The following is a 20,819-nucleotide window of genomic DNA, read 5'->3' as shown; positions in this document are numbered from 1 at the left end:
TCTACCCTCGCAGCGAGGCAATTCTGAGTTATGCCGGGATGCCGTAGCCTGTGACGACCCCCCCCCTTCCTTCTCCTCCAACCCTTTCCCTATCTCCACCCTCTTTCTCCTCCCCCCGCCCCCACCCCCGTCTCCTTCCTCCCGCTGTCCTCCCTTGCTTTGCCGCACCCTTAGCCCGCGGTGTGCGCTCGCCGCCACTATGTTCGGCCCGCGCGCACCCTCCTATGCACTGCAACGGGATGCATCCGCGATGCATCGCATCCCTTCGTACGCCAGAGACAGGCACCCCGGAATCATGACTCTGGCGTCGGCCTCGTCTTTGAATCCAGCCGCGAGCCCGAATGCGAAGCTGCCACTAGAAATGACGATAAGTTGGCGCGTGAATCTTCCTTATCACTATACAGAGTTTATCGTCTCAATTATTCATTAAATTTCCACAGCGACATTATTGCGTATTGTACGCATAGAGCGGCGAAATTGAGCAAAGTGAAGAATAAACGCGACCTGTTCGATTTTTGAATTATCATCGACAATTGAATGTTTTTTTTTTTTAAATATTAAAGATGTATAATTGAAAAACTTGACTTTATTTTGAATATCTAGAATTTATAGAAACACTTCTCTCCGCGTTTTTTTTTTTTTTTTTTTCTTTGGATACAAGTGCCTGATTCTGTCGAAACAGGTACTGATTAAATCATAAAGTTGAAACGGTAGGAAAATCTTATAATATTGCCCGGGGCGTGGGCATCGCGAAGTTTTCCATCGTAATGAATTCCCGATACGCATTATTATCGACGAAAATTGTTACGGAGGAGGCCAGTATCGACTATCGTCGCGAGAAGGAGAGCCGAGCGGTCGCGGATCGGGACAGAATTATAACTCTTCGAGTTATTCTTTTCTCGGGCGCGGGGTCCGCTCTTATTTTGCGCGAAGGAATCCGATTAAATTTTATCTCTTCAATTAGCATCGGAATAATTAGCCGCGTCGGTAGCTCGCCCATAATAACCGGCCGAACAATGGCGGCGCGCTTTCCTTTCGCCGTTTGTTTTTACTGGCATCGTTCGCTACGCGGGCAAGGAACGTAAAATTAAAATTGCCTGTTCTTTTTCGACCGTGTCTGCGTCGATAAAGAGTCCACGTTCTCCTTTTCACGAAGGTACACATATTTCGAGAGCGAGAGCGACTAAATTTATTCGTTTCTCGCTAATTACATTCGCTGTTATTCGCGACGAGCTGTTCCTTTGATTAATCGACTTGCGCTTTCTTTCTGTTGCAGGTGAGTACACGGAGACTTCTTACACTAATCCCAGCAGACTATCGATCAGATTTATATAGAGGACGACAAAGCATTTGTGAGTAAAAAAAACGTACAATTTCTTTTAATATAAATTCGCGCACAAGACAGTTGGGTATCTTTACGCTCCTTTTAATTAAAAAAGACCAATATATAAATTTAAAGTAAAAAAATATTTAATTCATATATATTCATATATGAATTAAACAAGAGATGATTGAATATTACATACATATATTTATTGGAAAATTCTTTTGAAAGAAAATATATCTACCCCATCCGCCCCTTATTTCTGAAAATAAAAAATCCGTACTTAATCGGGTAACTAGGTGGGTTATCCTCGGCTCTTGCGCGTCTTCGAAGGTATATCGAAACCAGTTCGAACTCTTGTACGCTTTAATAATGAAGAGCGATCTCGCGGACGTTCAATATTAAACGGCGCGGTGGGGGAGAGCGAGATGGTTTTAAGAATTTCAATTTTTCAGGCAACGCCCGTTTCTGCATCTCTTCTCATAAACTATTCACCGCGCGAAGTTAGAGGGAGGAGAGGAAGGGAGATATCTTAAAATATATTATATTTGTCTCGGCATACCCCGGTCACAAAGGTCGCGAATAATTCGCGCGATATTAACCTCGTTCCCACCGCCCTCGTTTCCAGATCGATATAACCTTTTCGATTCCCTTGCGACACGGTCGCGCGTTTTCCCTTCCGCGTAAGATGAACCCGGGGAAGGCGATCTCACGCTAAATCGGAAATAGCTGCCCAAGTATATACGGAATTATAAATGGCGATCCCGCAATTAGAGAGAGAGAGAGTGTGTGTCACAATTAGATCGCCAAATTTCGTCAAACTTAATTTACATTTACAAATCCTACGTGAACGAAGAATCGCTTCTGCACGCGAAGGTCGCGTTGCTTCCCGAATAGATAATAATCTCTAGGGAAATGTTACTCGCATTGAATGTCGTGACAAACCGTATTCTTTAGAACGCGTTCTCTTCTCAGAATTAATAATTAAGAAATTCTCTGGAAGAGAATAATTCAATTGCAATTAAGTCTCTTTGATTTCTACGTACTTCTTGCTATATCGCTGCATCCTTCATATTTGCATAAAAGAACGCTTTTCTTAGTAACACATATTTTTGTGCTAATTGAGACATTCATATTTTCTCCTCTCGAGGGACAAGGGAATCCTCATCTATTCACATATGCATGAGAAAGCCTTATAAATCGCTAAGAAACGACTATGAATACGGCCCTTAAATACTTGTATCAAAGAAGTCCGTAATTCCCCAGTCGTATTCGCTCAGATTGTTCAAGACAGAAAGATCGTTCGTCACCCGGTATACGGAGGGTCATAGCATTCGCGTCATCCATCTCGTGGAAGACGCGCCATGAAGTCACACACGTACGCCACACGTACGCGTGTCGCTTAGGGGTGGCAGACGCACACATACGCGCGCGCGGAGCCGCGCTGAAACAAATATAAAACATAAAATATATATTAATGTTCGCCGGTTTCTTCGTAGCCTCCGCGGCGAGATAGCGAGCGAGCCGGGGCGCCCGGGAGAGAGAAATATTGTATGAATCATTTATCAGTCTGGCTGCGTCTGAACGTAGCCGCCCGGCTACGTATAGTTTCGTTGTACATATATAAATGTGCTCGCACGTGTGTGCGTATCTCTCCATACGTATATACGGGGTGTCCTGGTCGTCGCTCGATTTCTTCGACGACAAAATCGAATCTGCTGAAATTTTGACAGCGATCCTCCATTTTCCGTTAAGTATCTCGACGATAAAGTTACATATCCTTTTAAATATTTTCTCTTAAATAAAAGTAAGTAGAAAGTTCGAGCCCTTGAAATTATTTGAGAAACGAGAAATTTTAGCGCTTTTCTCAAGTCATATAGCATCGATTAACTTTGTTTTACTGAGATCTTTTTTTCTACAATCGATTGGCATTTCTTCTTAGATTCACTTACGATTTCCGTCTTCAGAATGAAATTATATGATTTCTGGGACACTCTGTATATAGACTAGGCCTTTCTGTATAAAATGACCCAATTTATAACACTAGAGCGCGAGAAATGTAAAGGGGATCCAATTGGAACATATTTTACGCTCTCGAAAAATCAGATCGTTTTTTTCCCGCGTGACGTTCATCTCTGAGATTTTTTCCGAGACATGCGAGAAACACCCTATATGCACACGTATACATCCATACGCTCTCGGATATAAATATATACGCGAACTTGTACACGTATGTGCACGGGGTGGAAGGTAAAAAGTCGAGCGTCCCGGAAGAGAAATAAAGAGACTAGAGGGCTCTTCTCTCCTCTGCTTTTTCTTTCCGTGTCTCCTTTCTTTTCTCCGTTCTCCCTCTCTTCCTCCTTTTCTTCTTTCCTCATCTCCTCATTCTTTTTCTCCTCTCTTTCTCTCGCTCATTCGGGGTTTCCTGGCTGGAGGACTCACAGCCTGGCAGCCACTTACCGAGAACTCAAATTGACTTTACGATGGCTTCCTGCCGTTCGTAAATAGCTTAGAACAAGTTTCGACCGTGCGTTCCTCCTCGTGCAATCCTCGTCAAACGTTTCATGTAAGAAGGGCGCGCCCTTCGCCCTTCTCTCGCAGACGAAGACCTTCCACTGACGGAGGCCGCCGTTATTTTTTCTACTCGTTCAAGCTTTTTCTTCTTCTTCTTCTCCTCCTCCTCCTCCTCCTTCTTCCTCTTCTTCCTTCACTTGTGCGAGTTTCCAAAGGGAAAAACGTACGGTAGTTACTGCGCTTTCGCGGAAAATGCGAAACGGGCATATCGTCGACAGCATTTTTTTCTATCGTCCAACGGAGTGTTCGTCGAAGCAAGGATCGATAGTGAGATAACATTTTTCTATTCTCTGATGTATTTTGTAAGTTTTTTTATATGCTTATATTTTTTATACGCTTATTATATTTTTTTATTATAACATTTTTTTTTACTCTGGATGATACAGAGAAAAATTTAATCGAAACGTATATACATGTATATAACTTTTAGATAAAGTAAAAATACATGAATAATACATCCCTCTCGCGCGAGAGCGGTTAATGAATTTGAACCGCAACCGGCGAAAATTTAAACGGACACTCCAAATTATGACGTCATTTATTCATTTCGTTGTAAAAAAATAGCGATTTGTCTCGAAGGAACAAATTAGCGGATAAAGTAGACGAGCACCTCCCTTCTTTTTCGTCGATAATCACGGAATTTCCAGCCGGGCGGGAAAATCGCAGACAGCAGTGTTCTTGCCCTCGGAGGTAGCGGCCTGCAGCTCGGCTCTCGTCTCACGGGGGGCGACATTCGATAGTGAAGGGAGGAAAAAAAAGACACACAAGCAGCGAGCGCCGATAATACCGGGCGGCGGGACGACGCGGGGGCGCGTTTTGCGTTTGTTTGCACGCGCGGGAAGGAGCGCTTGCCGAATCCCGGATACGGTATCGAAGCATCTCTCCCGGCACCGGTAGCGGCGCTTTATTGCGATTTTTATATTTCATCCCGCCGGGGTCCGGCCCGATCAAAAGCGCTCTGCAGTATGCATACGGGGAACACGGCTCTCCTTTCTCGTACCTGGCCGCGTGCGCACGCTCGCTCGCCGGTTAGATGCAAGGGAGAAAAAAAAGGAAGCGCGTACGACGGGCTGTGAGGGATGGATTGAACGAGCGAGTTTATTGTATTTTGGGAGAAAAAATTCGATACGTGAAAAAAAGCGACGCGAAATAGGGTTAAGAGCGAAAAAGCGAGACGTGTATTATATGAATCTTATATATTTCGAAAAAAATGTAACATTATGTAAAGTACAATCAAGAGAATGATGTATAGAAAATGTTCCATTTGCCATTACACTTTTTTGTTGCGCTAAAAATTCCTTGATTAAAATTGGAATTCAATATATTTTTTTGATAAAAGTTTGAAAAAGTATTACCTTTTACAAGATTTTAATTTTTAACAATATGTACATATTTTGATAAACTACTCTTTTAAGTGGAATCAATTTCATTGATTTCATTGATAAACATTGAATAGTTACAACTAATTGTAGTAAATCAATGCAATTTTACTAAAAAATAATTTCAATTAATAATAGTGGCCATTTTTCTCTCTCAATCAATGATATTTTAAAATACATTTTATATTCTGATATACAATAATAAATTTATTACAATATATTGTGGTAAAGAAATATCAGAGGTTTTTTATACTAAAAGTTTTTTCATTTTCCATCACATTAAGAGAAAAAAAGTGTAATATGCGTATATAATTTTGGATTTGAATATTGTACATATTTTATTCCAGACATGTATTTATGTGTGGGAGTTTCTCCCAAAAATAATAATTCATAATAAATAGGAAAGATTTTCAAAATTATATCTTGCAAATATGTATGATTATTACTTATATTTTAGTGAAATTTTTTTTGCTCCACTCAAATAGACAGAGGAATAAAGTGTGAGTGTTTTCACTGAAGACCAACGAAATACTCATTCGATGAGTAAATTTGTATCACTGCTTTAATCAATGTTTTAATCAGTTTTTATTGATTCAGTTTTAAAGAGAATAGGTCATAGAGTACAAATTTGCATAGTTTTGTTAAAGTTTACGAGAAATTAAACTTGCATTAGTTTATCGCATTCGCTTTAAATAAATAAATATGTGAAATTTATTTTTTTTTTTTAGGTTATTTAACATACCCATTGCCGATTTTAAGAGCAATACAATTCTTTGCAAATTAGATATGTATATGTTTAGATATTGATTTTCCAAAATTAGAAAACATTGTGAAGATACTCAATTTTCGTGTATATTCACATCGAAAAAAGCGGAGGAAAGGGGCAGAGCACCAATTTTTCATTCCCGAATAAAATTATTATCGACGAATGAGTAAGTGGCTCGCAGGTTGCCCCCCGGGTTGTCGGCAGGGGGTGACCATCGAAGCGGCGGTTGCGATGGATAACGCGGCCGGAAAAGCGCAGCGGCCCGAAGAAAGAAAGAGAAGGGACACGGAGAATAGGAGAGGGCGAACGGACCAGGCTATTTTTAATATTTAAAATTTAATTTACAAAATGCCACTGCCCGCTCTCGCTTCCCCTCTTTGCTCCCTCCCCTTTCCTCCCTGTCCGAATACACGCGTTCGGTCACGTCGTTACACATCTGCGCGGCGCCGCACCGATTATTGATACCTGCGAATCCTGCGTGTCTTTCTTATAGCCATTCGGATTTTTCAATTGTTTGCACTTTAAACACGAATTTTTTTCCTCGTCGAAAATCAAATATTATCAACTCTATACTACCAATATTATGAATATTAAGTCTAATTTCTTTTACGTTAATTTTTCATGTGAAATGTTTTTATCAGTTCAGACTCGACGTTTATTTAATGAAGAATGAGAGATTATTATTTTCTGAAAAGTTTTATCATTTTCCGCAATATTTCAATTCTCGGCATTGCATATTTTCTGAAACTTAAATTAATAATTATTTTGATTTCTCAAATAAAAGTGTTGGAGTATAATTTGCTAGAAATCAACTGAAGAATATAGTTTTGTTATTTATTTTTCTCTCGAAACTCTTTTACGGAAGCCCATTACTTTTAATTTCTAATTATTTGGAAATTACAAGTGTCCCAACATTTTTATTGAAAAGAGAAATGACATTAAATATTAATCATAAATCTGTTATTAAAAAATAATATGATGAAAGTTGAACATTTTATATTTTAATACGGTTTATATGATATGTTTTATTAATAATACGTGATAATAATTATTAGATGCAATTTTGTATGCACGATATTGCTTTTAAAATTATATATTTTTGAATTCTTGAAATTAATTATCTCGTACATAACGTATTAGATACATATATGTATATAAAGCTTTTTATTATTTTATATAAACTGGTTAATTATATTTACATTGCATTTATTTAAATGCCATATTAAATTATAAAATACTCGCATATATCCAATACGGGGTATACGATTGAATTTTCAATGCCTCAAAAACTTTGCTAATGTCCTTCCAACGCGTTGCAAATGACTTTAACCCCTTCGATCGACGATCTCGGGCGTCTCGGGCGGCGTCTGTGCGTGTAATTACGCGGATTAAGACGACTCGTCTCTTATTACCGGACTAGGTAATGATTCGGAATTTTACGACGCGAAGCGCGCGCGTGCACACAAGCAAAGAGAGAGAGAGACAGCAGGAGCGGCGCGACTTGCGCCGTTCTTTTCGCCGAGTCGTAAAGAAACCACGGAATGCGCGATCATTCGCGCACAACATCGTCCACGACATCGTCGTCGTCTTCGTCTTCGTCTTCGTCGTCGCCGCCGCCGTTTCCGTTGTCGTTACTGCCGTCCCGCGCGTTATGACAATTTTACTTTTATCGATCGTTCCGGGCGGACGACGTTGTATCTCTCTCTTCACCCCCGCACCCTTTCCTTTCGCGTCCCTCTTTCACTCTCCGCCACGACCGGTCTTTCTTCCCTTTCCCTCGCTCGCTCGCTCTCATGCAGAGTGCTCGCTCTCTGTTTACAGTGCTCGTCGTGCAAGGGAGATACGGGGGGTGCGCCTCGTCGAAACTTAAGCGGTCGTGTACCTTAGGTATACGCGGCCTCGCGTGTACCTACATAATACGACGTAAGTTACGACGCGCCATGTAACTTTGGCACTTTGGACAATGGCTGCTTCTCTTCTCCACCTACACCTCCTTTTCCTCCTTCTCTTCCTCTTCCTCCTGCTCCTCCTTTTCCTACTGCCTGCCGTTCGTCCCCCTCGACTACCCTCTCGCCGGCCTCGCCTCCCTGTCGGCATCGCGCCGTCGTATAGCTCGGCGAGAGAGCGGTACAATCAGGCACTAAATACTCGTTGGCGTATCGCGCCTAGGCGCCCAGACCTAGCACAACCAACCAACCGGGCGCGCTAATGGTAGCTGCCGTCTACTATATAATGCCCGCGACCGTGTGATAGTAATAATACGCAACGAGCGGGTACAGTGCGTCTCGAAAGTATCGCAACCTCCATCAAAGCTTGCGCTCCGTTTCCAGAATTTCAACTAATAACTGATAAGACTTTGGCTCCTCGCGCGTCAACAGATGTTCCGTCAGTTATATCGAATTTCTAAAAAAAATGGGATGCCAATTCTGTAGAGATACAACATCGCACATATCTAAAACGAGTGTTCTTTCGAATGCTTCCAGACATCATTCGATGAAATAAGAACAGAATATTATCTACAACAATATTAATGTTTTATCGATTCATTTTTTAATCGAGTTTTAATCTTATGTGTTGCGACTATGGGGGGAAAACAAACGGTTTTTTTCTAAATTGCTGGGAGCACGTTCTAAAACATATGATTACGCTCACGCGATCCAATGATCTCGGATTAACGCCAAAGAGCGTTGCAACGCGTTAGCTTTGATCATCCATGTTACTTTAGCTGAACGCGACCCCACAAAAGATCAACAAGCGCATATATCAATGGGAACCCCTTCTAACTTTCGCGCGCCGCTTGACGTAGAAGGAAGGGCGGTCGTTCTAACGCGGCCTCCGCAATTCGCACGTGAAATCGATTCTCGATTGCACTCTCGGACTCTCGCAGGCGGTAGTCGCCACGCAGGTAATTCGAACGTGACGACGGCCGGAGGTCGGCGATGACGCTGATGGCGAGAGTCAGTCGCTAGGGCGTGGGGGAAAGTGGGGAATGGAAAGGGGGATTGGTCCGAGGTCGGCTCGCCTCAAACGAGCGACGTATCTCTAATCCAACACCATAGAACTGACCAGTGCTATTTAGTCCGCATTGTATCGGATAAAGGGAGTGCCGTGTAGCACCACCATAGTAACACCATGCCCTCTGTCGCTCTCGACCGAGCCACATTCGGTCCCCTGCGTCAGGATCTGGCCGACCCTGTGCCAACCGTTCCCCCTTCTCTCTACGCAACCCCTTCTTGGTCTTTCTCTCTACTACTTCTGTCTCTCTCACGCACTCTCTCTCTCTCTCTCTCTCTCTCTCTCTCTCTCTCTGTGTCTCTCTTATTCCGCCAAACACCCTTGTCCTCCACGTCGGCCGTCGTTCTCTCCCCCGCGCGCTCGTTCTCTCCGTTCTCTTCATCGTCCGCCCTCACCCCCATGGAATCAATTGCGGTCGCCATGACTACCGTAATGGAGATCCAGGACCAGGAGGGTGCCTTTTCCACGGGAGGTTGACCAAAGCGTATCGCGTAGTGCCTACACGTCAGGGCGAAATCAAAGACCGAGCTCGAAACCGCTAACGCCGACGAGCCGGCCTCGTTGCGGCAGGCAAGAGAAGAGGACTCTCTTTCTCTTTCTCTCTCTCCCTCTCTCTCTCTCTCTCTCTTCCTCCCTTTCTCCCTCACCCTCGCCTCCTCAACTTGTCGTCCACCCTCTCGTTATGCTCGATCTACCGGAGGATCAATCCCGATGAGCTGACAATCCTCAACTGCCACGCTGCTCACGAACAAGTGAACGATCAAGCGAGCGAATCTGCGCCCGCGGCTCGTGTCTCGATATAACCAAACCAATCGATTACTTCGATCTCATTTCCTTCTCATTAAGCGCATTATATTCGATGTAGTTTTCCGCGAATTTGCGAGAGTAGAGGAAAGTGGCTCTTATCTCATTTCACACACACACATATATCGTAATAATCAATATTTAGTCTTTTCAATGTCTTTTTTTAGATTTTTGTTTCGAACTACCGCTTTCAAATGTTGCCCAGAATGGAAAATATTTATTGTGTAGATAATTTGCTTGTGCTAATAATTCATAATTGGAATATATATCAGTAATTTGAAAATTAGTTTAATTGAGCAGAAGTTATATTTTTAGTTGATTGCTGATTGAGGTGAATTTCAAAAGAAATACAACTCATTAAGAGCAAATTAGCCAAGTAAATTTACTTTGTGGAATCGCGAAAATAAATGACTATAATAAAAAGATAGAGTATATAATATAGGTAAAACCATAAATAATATTATAATCATAAAATAATACTTAGTCTATGATATATAAATATCAAAACGATAAAATTTTGCAAAGAACTTGAAGGAAACAAGCTTAACTTCGAACCATTTACCCTATTTCTTTTTATGACATTTATATATTATTCCAGAAAAAAATCAATAAGTGAAATAAATTTGATCGATCGTTATTCTTCTATATTTAAAAATAAAATTTTTTTATTTGATAAAATTTTTTAGAGAATAACTGTTAATCTTACTGTTCAAATTTAAATATATATATACTTTATTGTATTCAACAAATATATTATTTAACATAATTTTAATTAAATACATTTTGATTTCTTATTATACAATAAATATTTATGTAATGAAAGATAAGATCGATAATTTCTCATGTTTCAAAATATATAAATACAATATTACAAAATTATTGCAATTTAAAAGTAATGAAATAATGAATAATTCCATCGCAATGAATAATTCTACCTCCGGACGAAAGAAATAGGCATAACCTTGTGCTACGTCCTACGTGTCGACCTTATATATCATGTATCATTTTGACAGAAATCTTAACGAACTCGTACACGCATACGTAAGCGGAATCGCGTCCCGTTGACGGCCGAAGAGACGAGATCCTCGGCGATCGCAGGGGAAGGAGAAGACGCGAACGTGTATTAATACCCTTCTGCCTGTCTATCCTGCTCACGCCCGCAATACGGCCGTCGGCTTTATGCACGTACGATACGTAACACGTAGCACGTAGCGAAAGGGTGGTTCGGATCACGCGATCGGAACCGGCAGTAGCAGTATCAACCCTTTTCTCTGAAATCAAATTCAACCCGCTCCCCCTCCGTCTCTGCTACATACTGTTCTTCGCTCTCTTTCCTTTCTCTTCCTCTTTCTCTCCCTCTTTTACTCTATCGCACGAGTTTCCTGCCCTCGTCGTCTCCTCGCCCACGCCACAAGCCTGTCCACCCCTCGTTCCTTCGTTCGTTCGACCAGCCTAGATGTAATTACATAATGGTTTTATGTAGAGACCCCTCGCGTCCCCGTCCGACCACCACCTCTCTCCCTCCACTGTCCCTCTCCGATTCTCTCCCTCTTACGGTTCCTCCCTTCTCTTTTCCGGCCGCCCGCGTAACCGTGCAAATAGGTATCCCCGCGGTCTATCAATATTGCACGCTTGCTTATGCCGACAGGAGAAGGAAGAGAAGGAGAGGGAGGGGAGTAAACGCGAAAGGTGTGTGTGCGCATGGAAGGGTGGCCAACAGGCGGCGACGGTGGTGGCGGCAGTGGCGTCCTCGTTAAAAAACCTGTCATTACTCGCCTAGATTCCGGGCTCGACGATCGGAAAATACGCTCGTCTCCGCTCGAAGATAACATCGAGAGCGGTAGGTAAGGGGATGCGAAAGGGCGGAGGGACGGTGGCAGCGGACGTCGCAACGCAACGTTTTTTTGTCTTCTTATCGACTAATTAAAAGATTCACGCAGCCTTCGCGCGGATCGTCTACCTCCTCCCCCTGCCCCTTTTCCCAGTTTTTCCCTTCTTCCCCCGCATCCTTCTCTTTTTTGTCTTTCTTTCTTTTGCGCGCTGCAATAGTAACGATTACGATGAGCGAACAACGACGACGACGACGACGACGATGACGACAATGATGAACGGCAACGCAGCGCTCGGCAACGGCGTGTATATAATTCAAGAAGAGAGACGAAAGAGAGTCGCAGAGGAGAGGGAGAATAGAGCGAGCAAGCGAGAGGAGAGGAGGAAGGACCCTTCCTCTCCTAGGGTGGCGAAAGGGTTAAAACATAGGGGCCGATGAAAAATTCAGGGGGATTTCAGTGGCTGAAAAACATTGTTTAGTCCCCCCTCCCTCCTGATGCGTCCGCTCGTTTCCCCCCGGTCCCTCCCTTGCAGTCTGTCCTCCCGGTAGCACGCTCGGCCGAGCCGTGGTTCATCTATTATTTCCGCGACACCGGGTAGACGCGCCACACGAAACGCGTGTCCGGCCTGTACCGTCCTTCTCCACTTTTGCCTCTCGATCTACCGATCCCCGCTCCTCTCCCGCACTTGTCCCGTCGCTCGTCTCGATCGCGTGTGTACACGCGCGCCTTTGTCGCGTGAATACGCGGCCGTTTTCCGCTCTCCACAGGAGAAAAAACGGAAAAGTCCCGAGGGCGCATCGAGCCGTTCGGGAAGTCGCGCATTGGAAAAACGCGCAACGCGCGCGGCGACGGAAATAAAAGTCCCTCTCTTTCTCGACATGTGAAGAGAGGTTGTGTTTTACCCTTTACGCCACGAGATAATTTCGAGAAACGTGACGATATATTCTACGTTTTGTTTTGATTTCCGCGTCGCGCCAACATTTCCCAAGATAATGGCCATTTTCCGTCATTTCTAGCATTTCGCTTAATCGACTGGAAATGGACGACAACGAGAGACGATCTTTATATTATTAATATTATTTATTACATGCAACGGAATTTGATATTATTATTTATTACTAGAGATATTTCTCGACTTTATCAAGTTTTATTCGATGCGTTCAAAAGTCAGCTACCTAAACTAGATTGAATTCTTCAGGAATGGAGCCAACAACACTTTGTTAATTTCTGCAGAGTTTGATCCAGTTAAGATAGTCGACATTCCAGCACGAAGTTTACAGCGTGTTGATCGGTCGAGTATTGAAATTGTCCTAGAAATAACAAAAATTGTGCTTTTTCCGAGAGATCAATGTTTCGAGTGACACAATATCACTAGATAAAACAGTTGTAAATTTTACATAAACTCGTGTTTTTTATTTCGGGATTATATATCTATTTTTAGATACAGTGCACGATTATACGAATAAATAAATTAAGATATAAACGTCTATGTATAAAAATATCTTTCTTTGTTAAAATGACAAAAAAAATTTGAATTGAAAAAATACTTTATTAAAGATTATTTTAATTATTTTTTTTTTACATCTATCTTTTAATTTTTTTTTATAATAAATTATTTCGGAATTTAAAAAATTTTACAAGTTCTTTAATTATAAAATTTTTCTTTAGCATTTGTTATCCATTAATTTTCACGGGTCGTGTATTTCCGTAGCCTCGTGAAACGTCCCTGCGGTACGTTTCCGATGAAATTGAGTCGATAATTTGAGCCGAGTCATCCTTGGGCCGTGTTAACACCCTCGCGAAAGGGGAGACGTGCCGCCGAAGGGGCGCTTGAAGAAACGAAGCGGGACAGGAAATGAAAATTAGGACACTTCTCGAGGTGTCCGTGAATTCGAGCTCTCTGACGGTCGACGATCGATGCCCGTTGCCCGGATCCCCTTTGCCGTCCTCCCGTCTGTCTCTCTTTTTCTCCTAGAAAGTTTCGATCCGTGCACGCGAGTAAACACGCCGCGTGGAATTTATCGTCGTCCCGAATTCGCGCGCGGTCCGATAAACCGAATGATTTACTCGCGAAGCTTCGACGAAATCTCGTCATCGTGGAAATCGGATGAGTACAACCGAACGGAATAAAATAAATTGTATTGTATCCCAGAATCGAGAGGCACATTCATTGCCGTAAAGTATAATTTCAATGCAACAAAAAAAGTAATATAAAGTATACACGGATATTTCGGAGTTATTCTGCGATATTTTTATTCACAAATTCTTCGATAAACTTTCACACACATATCAACTTATATGTATATAAGTGTAATTTAAGTATTTCTATTTTTATCCAAGTTTATATTTATTTTTATTTAAGTAATTAATTTTTAATATAAGCTTCTAATATACATTTGTCAATATATATCATTAAGTCGAGTAATTAAATAAATAAATTGTTTCATTCAATTTCTCAAAAGATCATTTATAGCTTTAAAAATGTGAGAAATTGGATAAACGATAAAGGATACGATTCATGCGACGTCGGCGGTACTCTTCGCTAATAGGAGACATTCATAAAAGCTCGCGCGTGAATTCGGGATGCGCGTCCTTAAGGAATTGATAAATAAGAACGCATATAAGAAGAAGAAAGGGATGGTGGCGAATGTTATTTATCGTTCGACCGTGGATTCTAAAATTAGGCGAAAGCACAAGTAAGTCGGAATCGATACCGCAGAGCGAGAGAGCGGCGGCGACGACGCCGGTGTCGGGGGCGGTGGCGGCTGCGCGGGGGTGTTTCGCGGGGGGCGCGATATACACGGGGAAGGTCGGAGAGTAAGCAACAACGCGTAGCGGCGGGCCGCCCCGCCACCCAACTAAATTAATCTAAGTAATTCATGTCGAAGTTTGTTCTGCCGCCGTGTGGCATACGTGTGGATGTGTGCGAGTTGTGTACATGTCTCGCGCGACACACACACACAACGGTATTTACCCATATGTACGACAGTACGTGCATAACGTTCCCGATCTACATCTCCTCCCGTTCTCTTCTTTTGTGGTTTTGTTTGCACTCGATGAGTATCGATAGAATGTCGATAGAATTCTTTTCACACGAGGTATAAAAATCATAACTAAACGCGATCTTACGCACTTTTTCGCCACCTTTGTTATTCCACCTAGAGGCGAGCGAACTTTCATCATCTCTTTAATGATTGATGAATACCAACGAACGACTTTCTGACTCTCGACACTTTCAACTTTTTAAGTTTTGATATCTTCAGTTTATTTCTCTCTCTTTCTCTCTTATATCACAAGTATTATATTATTTTGATATTTTTCTCTTTACTGTATTTTTTAATTATTTACCCAATAAATTTATTACTCGATGGAATCATGTCGCGTCTGCAAGCTAATGTAATAAATCGCTAATTATTTTTTGTTATAATATATCCATTATAATACATCCACGCAATTTTCATTTTCATTATAAAAGTTTTGAAAGAGAACTTTTATTTGTCCTAGTTTATTGTTTTATCCTATTCTATTGAGAAATATTGAGAAATGCAAATAGCCGTTTAATCTACAAACTTGTCAATAAGTGACATTTAAAGCAAACGCTTCGGACTCTCGAGCCGTTCGCGGGCTGTCGCAGTCGCGTCTTCCCCCTAATCGCCTTCGTCGATGAGTGCTTCCCCGAGGAGAGTCGCGTGTTCGCGAAGTTCCGGGCGTGTCACAGCGCGTCGCGATATTGCGCTTAGGATGATGGAGGAGGCGCGTGCACGCATTTCCACGACGATATCCCCGCATTCCCGAGATAGTTGCGTCTTGCTCTGCCGCGCTGATCTTATCCGCGGCGATAAATAGCGCAAACTCGAGCTCGCCGAGCACGTCATGACGATTACCGCGATCTCCTCGCTATCTTACATCCTCGCGATTTCCCGACGAGCTTGCGGAGAATTTAACCCTCCTGACTTTGGCCAGAAGTTACGCCAAATTAGAGGGACACCGACAACGCAACACGATATCTCGTTGGGAGATACCTTAATAAGTTTTGCATTTTTATGTTTTAACATTTAGGATCGTCAATGCCACCGATTTAATCGACGGTAATAAACATTCGTTTTATATTAATATTTGATTGTTTTTAAAAGTCAGTTGTTACGATTAATTCAATTCCCACGCAAAATTTAGTTTTGTATATTTAAATAGATTTATTAATATTAAAATCATTAATTTTTAAATTTAAAATTTAATATATGCGAGGTTGTTTCGCGCTCTGTATACAAATCTACGTCGCGAAAATCTACGACGATCCAAATTTGCATTTTTTAAAAAAGATTGGGCCGGACACAGCAGCGGTGCAAATTAATTTTTGCACGCTTATAGCAACGGGCGGTACGACACGTTGGCGTGATTTATACACGTCCCGCGATGGCAAGACGAATGGCGCGAAGAAATTAAAAAGATGCACACCTACACGCGACCTGCGATTTATTCTCGGCCGGCGCATTAATTAAATTAATTAGCGGAATCTCTCGCAGCGCGATGCGTCCCGCTGCGTCCCGCTCATTGCGCTGCTTACGTTCATTTCCGAGAAATTTTGTTTGATTGTGCGCAATCGGGCCGGTCCGGGATCGTAATGGAAAAGACGACGACGATAATGGATATCGAATCGGAAGAATCCGGCCGGCAGGTCGCGTGACGACGCGGTGGGCAGCCTTCATTAATTCGGGTCGCGTTAATTATAATCAGCGCTTCCGAGCGAGCGGGCCCTCGCACAACGCCTGATTTATGAAGACAAAATGTCGGAACTGATTTGCAAAATGGTCGATCCGTATCGCCGCCGATGGGGACGGACGATGGCCGTTACGTCGCCATCGTCGTCGGTAAATAACGACGTTCTCACTGATATCCCACCCTGCGTGATTGTATGATCAACTGATTCTCACGAAGCCGCGATCATCACGCGACTTCTTTCACGAGGCTTTTCGCCACCGCCTCCCGTCGATAATCGACGACTAGTCGTTATTTTACTGCGCGGAACATGCTATACTAATTTGCATCGGTTAGATTTATTTAAATATATTATATATATATAATGTATAGAGAACAAATATGTATTTAATAGATATTCGATTAATCATGTAATTACGCTGCGTCGCAAGCTGGTATATATTTTAGACCGAATCACAGAGAGAATACAGATTATAATTTACTAAACTCTAATATCATTCTTTTAAACTTTTAATGATCACTCTTAAAATTATACAACTTGCACGTATCAAACGTCGAGAAACAAAATCGTAGCTTCAAAGTTGCAAAATATTTTACATGCATATAATTTTTTATGCATATTATTTTTTTGTTTATTCTTTTAATCAATTTTATCAAATTTTCATTTGAATTTTCATTTGAAAGAAATTATATTTATATATTTTTTTTTAATTTCTCAAAACTACTCGTATACGATTGTAACGCAAAATCTGGGTTTAGATATTTATCTGAAAGGTATCGATATTTGCCGTCTGCGTATTAATGTGCACGCGCGTGCCGCACCCATCGCCCATCGCATTTTTTATGAAGGAAGGAAAGAAAAACGGCGTCGGAGGAAATAGATATTGCTTAACGAGCCTAACTGCCCCGCCACGGTTATGGCTGTGCATACGAAGCTTTAGCGAGGGTGCGGCACAGCCACCCCTCGCGTCCTTCTCCCGTTCTTATCCTACCCTCGCTCACTCTCGACTCTTTTCTCCATCTCTCTCGTTCGTAACACGTCGACGCGCTCTAGAATTGTAAAATTGGTCAAATCACTCGAAAGGTTCTCTCAATCTGCATTTAACTCACCCTCGCGATCGGCACTCCTTTCTTTTCCCTCCAATAACAGAGAGAACGGCGAACTAACCACACCCTCGCTCTATTCTAACTCTTTCTTTTCCTTTCACGATTGCACAAAGTGTGTCATCAATACCGCCGTATACTCTTTGCTATAAAAGCTGAACATTTCTTACTAGATTTGAAGCACAGAACTTTATCGTCGAAGATCTCTAAATTTTATCATATTATAATCGACAATAATTGTGAATTTTAATTCTGCGTAAAATTAGTTAAAGTATTATCTTTCCTCGGAAATGGAAAATTCTTTAACCGTGCCAATAACAAATAATGCGTTGCCAAATTTGGCGAAAGATACCAAAGATTCATTTAAGATTCGTTATAGCTTGTCATTCTAATTGAATGAAATATTCGTTTCGAGTCCTTGAAAGGGAAGAGAAGCGAAGGGAGATAACATAGAGTTACTCCGTATATCTCTGCGCACTTTGTTCGTGCCGTGGTCGCTTTTATCTATTCACCGATGAGCACTCGTGTACTCGCGGCTCGCGTGACCGAATACGCGAAGCGTGCGCTCGCGGATTACTGAATTAATACGAAAATCAGAGCGCGATTGATCGTCGTTACGCTTACAACGACAACGACGACGATGATAATCGCGGCTATCGCGCGATCGGGGCGAGCCCGACCCTCGTTCGCAGAGATAACGTCATTGCTCGTCGACACGTTCTCGTAAGCGCGGACACGCAAAGGCAACGCATGGCAACGAGAAGCTCTCATCCCGAAATGTAGAAAAGTGGGACGGCCAATCGAACGCATCCTCTCCGTCTCGAAATATCACCCTCTCGTAAAAATCCCGGGACTCCTACGAAAGGACTCTCCACATGTTCGTGGTCCGTAAAAAATTTACGATCGATGTCACCAACTTTCTTCGACCAGATAACGGTTGTTAAATGTGTAATGGCGCCTTAAATGTAGTTTCTTTTATTCTGTCGTCGAGCTCCGACGAATGTTAAACCAATTCCGTTTTTAACGAGTCATTAAGAATTTATCGAGTTCATCAATTTAACATTCGTTGACTATAATTCGGGGAAGCTTGATGGAATCCGCTCCTTATTCATTCAATAAACTTCTTCGGGTATAGCACAGGGTTAAGTTAAATAAATTAAAATAAGGTAAGGTAAAAATAATTAATGAAAGACCGTCGTATAAACACAAGTACAATATATTACAGAAGCGTATAGTTGCACGTAATGAAACAAATAATTTGACGTAATGAAGTCGATTGAGTTGGAGAAGGAGAAGAGCCTGAAAATGAGAAACGAGAGATTTATGAGGGCCGCTTGATTCCGGGCGGAGGCTCAGTTTCTCGGGGTCGTGACGCGATTCCTCCGACGTCCGGCGATAACGGCGGAATATTAGACGCCATATTTATAAATTCCGGACGGTTCGCCGGGGGGGGCTTACTTTCTTGACTGCCAGCGGCCTTTAACTTTAACGCTGATATATATTCTGGCAGCGAGAAAGAGAGAGAGAGAACGGGGGTGGTGGCGCGTAGGAGTCGGAGAGGAGCACGAGGCGCGGAGAGATGCTGCGGGAGGGGGTGGTGAGGGCGAGTTATAAATTATAAGGCATTAGAGGGGCCGGCGGCGCCCGACTACGGCTGGATGTGCTGCTCGTCGGATGTGTAAGGGGATGATTATGCCTAATGGTGAGATATTACCCGCGGGCCTCGGCATTACTTGGACACGGGCGCGGCCGTGTTCTAATCTTTTCGACAGGGTTTCCTACTTTTCCGCGCGGCCGCGACCGGCGAGGAAAAAATCATTTTTCCGCGTCGCGACGCGGCGTTGTGTTTTAAAGTCTTGCTTACAAGTAACTCCCGGCGGGGGCGAAGCGCGGGTGGTCGCGCGAAAACACGTGAGGCCCTAATAGCGCCAGACACGTACGGACGACTTGGTCGTGTACCTGGAAATCTCATCATCATTCCTCCCCTCTTTCGCCCCGCCTCCTACCCCGCGCATTTCCCGCATTTCGGCTTCGCGACTGCTAACGTGTCGTGAAAAATTTAAACCCGCAAATGAGCCTGTACAGCTCGTGCGCACTTTTTTTTTTCTTCCTTGAGCGCGGTGTAACGGTGTATAAATTTGTTTACGCTGTGACTTGCGTAAATTGAGCATGTGAAGAATGTGTGCATGTGTATGTGCGCGAGTGCGTTGATACGAGAAAATGCAACGCGTTACACTCCAGCTTCTTTCTGCTAAATCAGCAATGTTCATGAACTTGATGATTGAATTCTATTATGGCCGGTATAATATGCTATCGAAATTGATTTGTTCGGAAGCCAGGATACGTTTCTGAAACCTTTCTCAAGGTTTAAATATATCATCGTATTCAATAATTAACATTTGAAATGATTTAATTTATTCTAACATTATATTTTTATCGTACTTACAATAATGAGTTAAAATCGTTATGAAGCATAAAAACAAACGTATAATCTCTAATAGAAAAAAATTATCAATTATATTAATAAATTATTAATTATGTTAATAATATGTTGCCAAACTTAAATGCGATTTTAAAGGACGTGAATAAAAGTTCCGGAGCCTAAGGCTTAGTCGAGATCGGAGAATCAAGTTGCCTCGGTTTTCGGCGCAAGTATAGTCGAGTGCTTTCAACGAGAGCTCGACATCGGGATTTTCGACGTCGGTGACGCGTTTTACTGCACACAACACGCACACGACGCACGCACGTACGCACGCACAGGAGAGAAAGAATCCGTAGTGTAAATAAAGACCCGTTCGCGCTGGCGATGTTTGCCGAATGCATTAAGGCGGTGAGAGCACTGCCCGCGTCCGTCGCCATGTATCGCGTACACGAAACGATGGGGAAAAGCAGGAGGCGATGCGAGGAGGGGGAGAGGAGGGGTTAGGATAAAGAATACAGAGGGACGAAGAGAAAAAGAGGAGGAGAAGAGAGGATCGGCGACGATGCGGCTTAAGGCCTACGTACCGCTTCGGCGGCTTAACGTTTCGAGGGGGCGAAGGGGTTGACAACACACATCCACACACACACACATATATATACATTCACAACTACACGACAAATACCATACGCGCGTCGACGATACATGAACGTTGCCAGAAGAAGCGAGCCTTAACCGCCGGTATCGCGCGCGATATATCCTCCCTTTGTCTATGTCTTACGGCTCACATATAATTCCGCGTGTTTGCGGAAAAGATCGCCGCGGCGAGCGCGCGGATTTTTAATATGTCGTCGCGCGGCATGGCCGGGTAAACAGGGCGGATACG

At 42.7% G+C, this 20,819-nt stretch overlaps 1 protein-coding gene across 11 annotated transcripts in view; it reads left to right on the top strand.

Annotated features, from left to right (window-relative positions):
• Window positions 1–20,819, top strand: part of LOC145967011 (protein bric-a-brac 1) — a 340,940-nt gene that overhangs the window by 221,223 nt on the left and 98,898 nt on the right. For 6 of the 11 annotated variants that reach the window (XR_014437266.1, XM_083091568.1, XM_083091567.1 and 3 more), the window contains one exon: window positions 1,277–1,352. The exons of the other annotated variants lie outside the window; for them this stretch is intronic. Coding sequence is in view for 5 of the 6 variants with exons in the window: in XM_083091568.1 (XP_082947694.1) it covers window positions 1,277–1,352 (76 nt within the window). In the remaining variant the exon portion in view is untranslated. The remainder of the gene's footprint in view (window positions 1–1,276; window positions 1,353–20,819) is intronic. 11 annotated transcript variants of the gene reach the window in all.

Source organism: Camponotus vicinus, unplaced genomic scaffold (genome assembly GCF_025532165.1).
Source record: "Camponotus vicinus isolate PSW18456_S1 unplaced genomic scaffold, iyCamVici1.0 SCAF_2, whole genome shotgun sequence".
Classification (NCBI taxonomy): domain Eukaryota; kingdom Metazoa; phylum Arthropoda; class Insecta; order Hymenoptera; family Formicidae; genus Camponotus; species Camponotus vicinus.
Note: the sequence above shows the minus strand (reverse complement) of the source record. Positions and strands in the feature narration are given on the sequence as shown.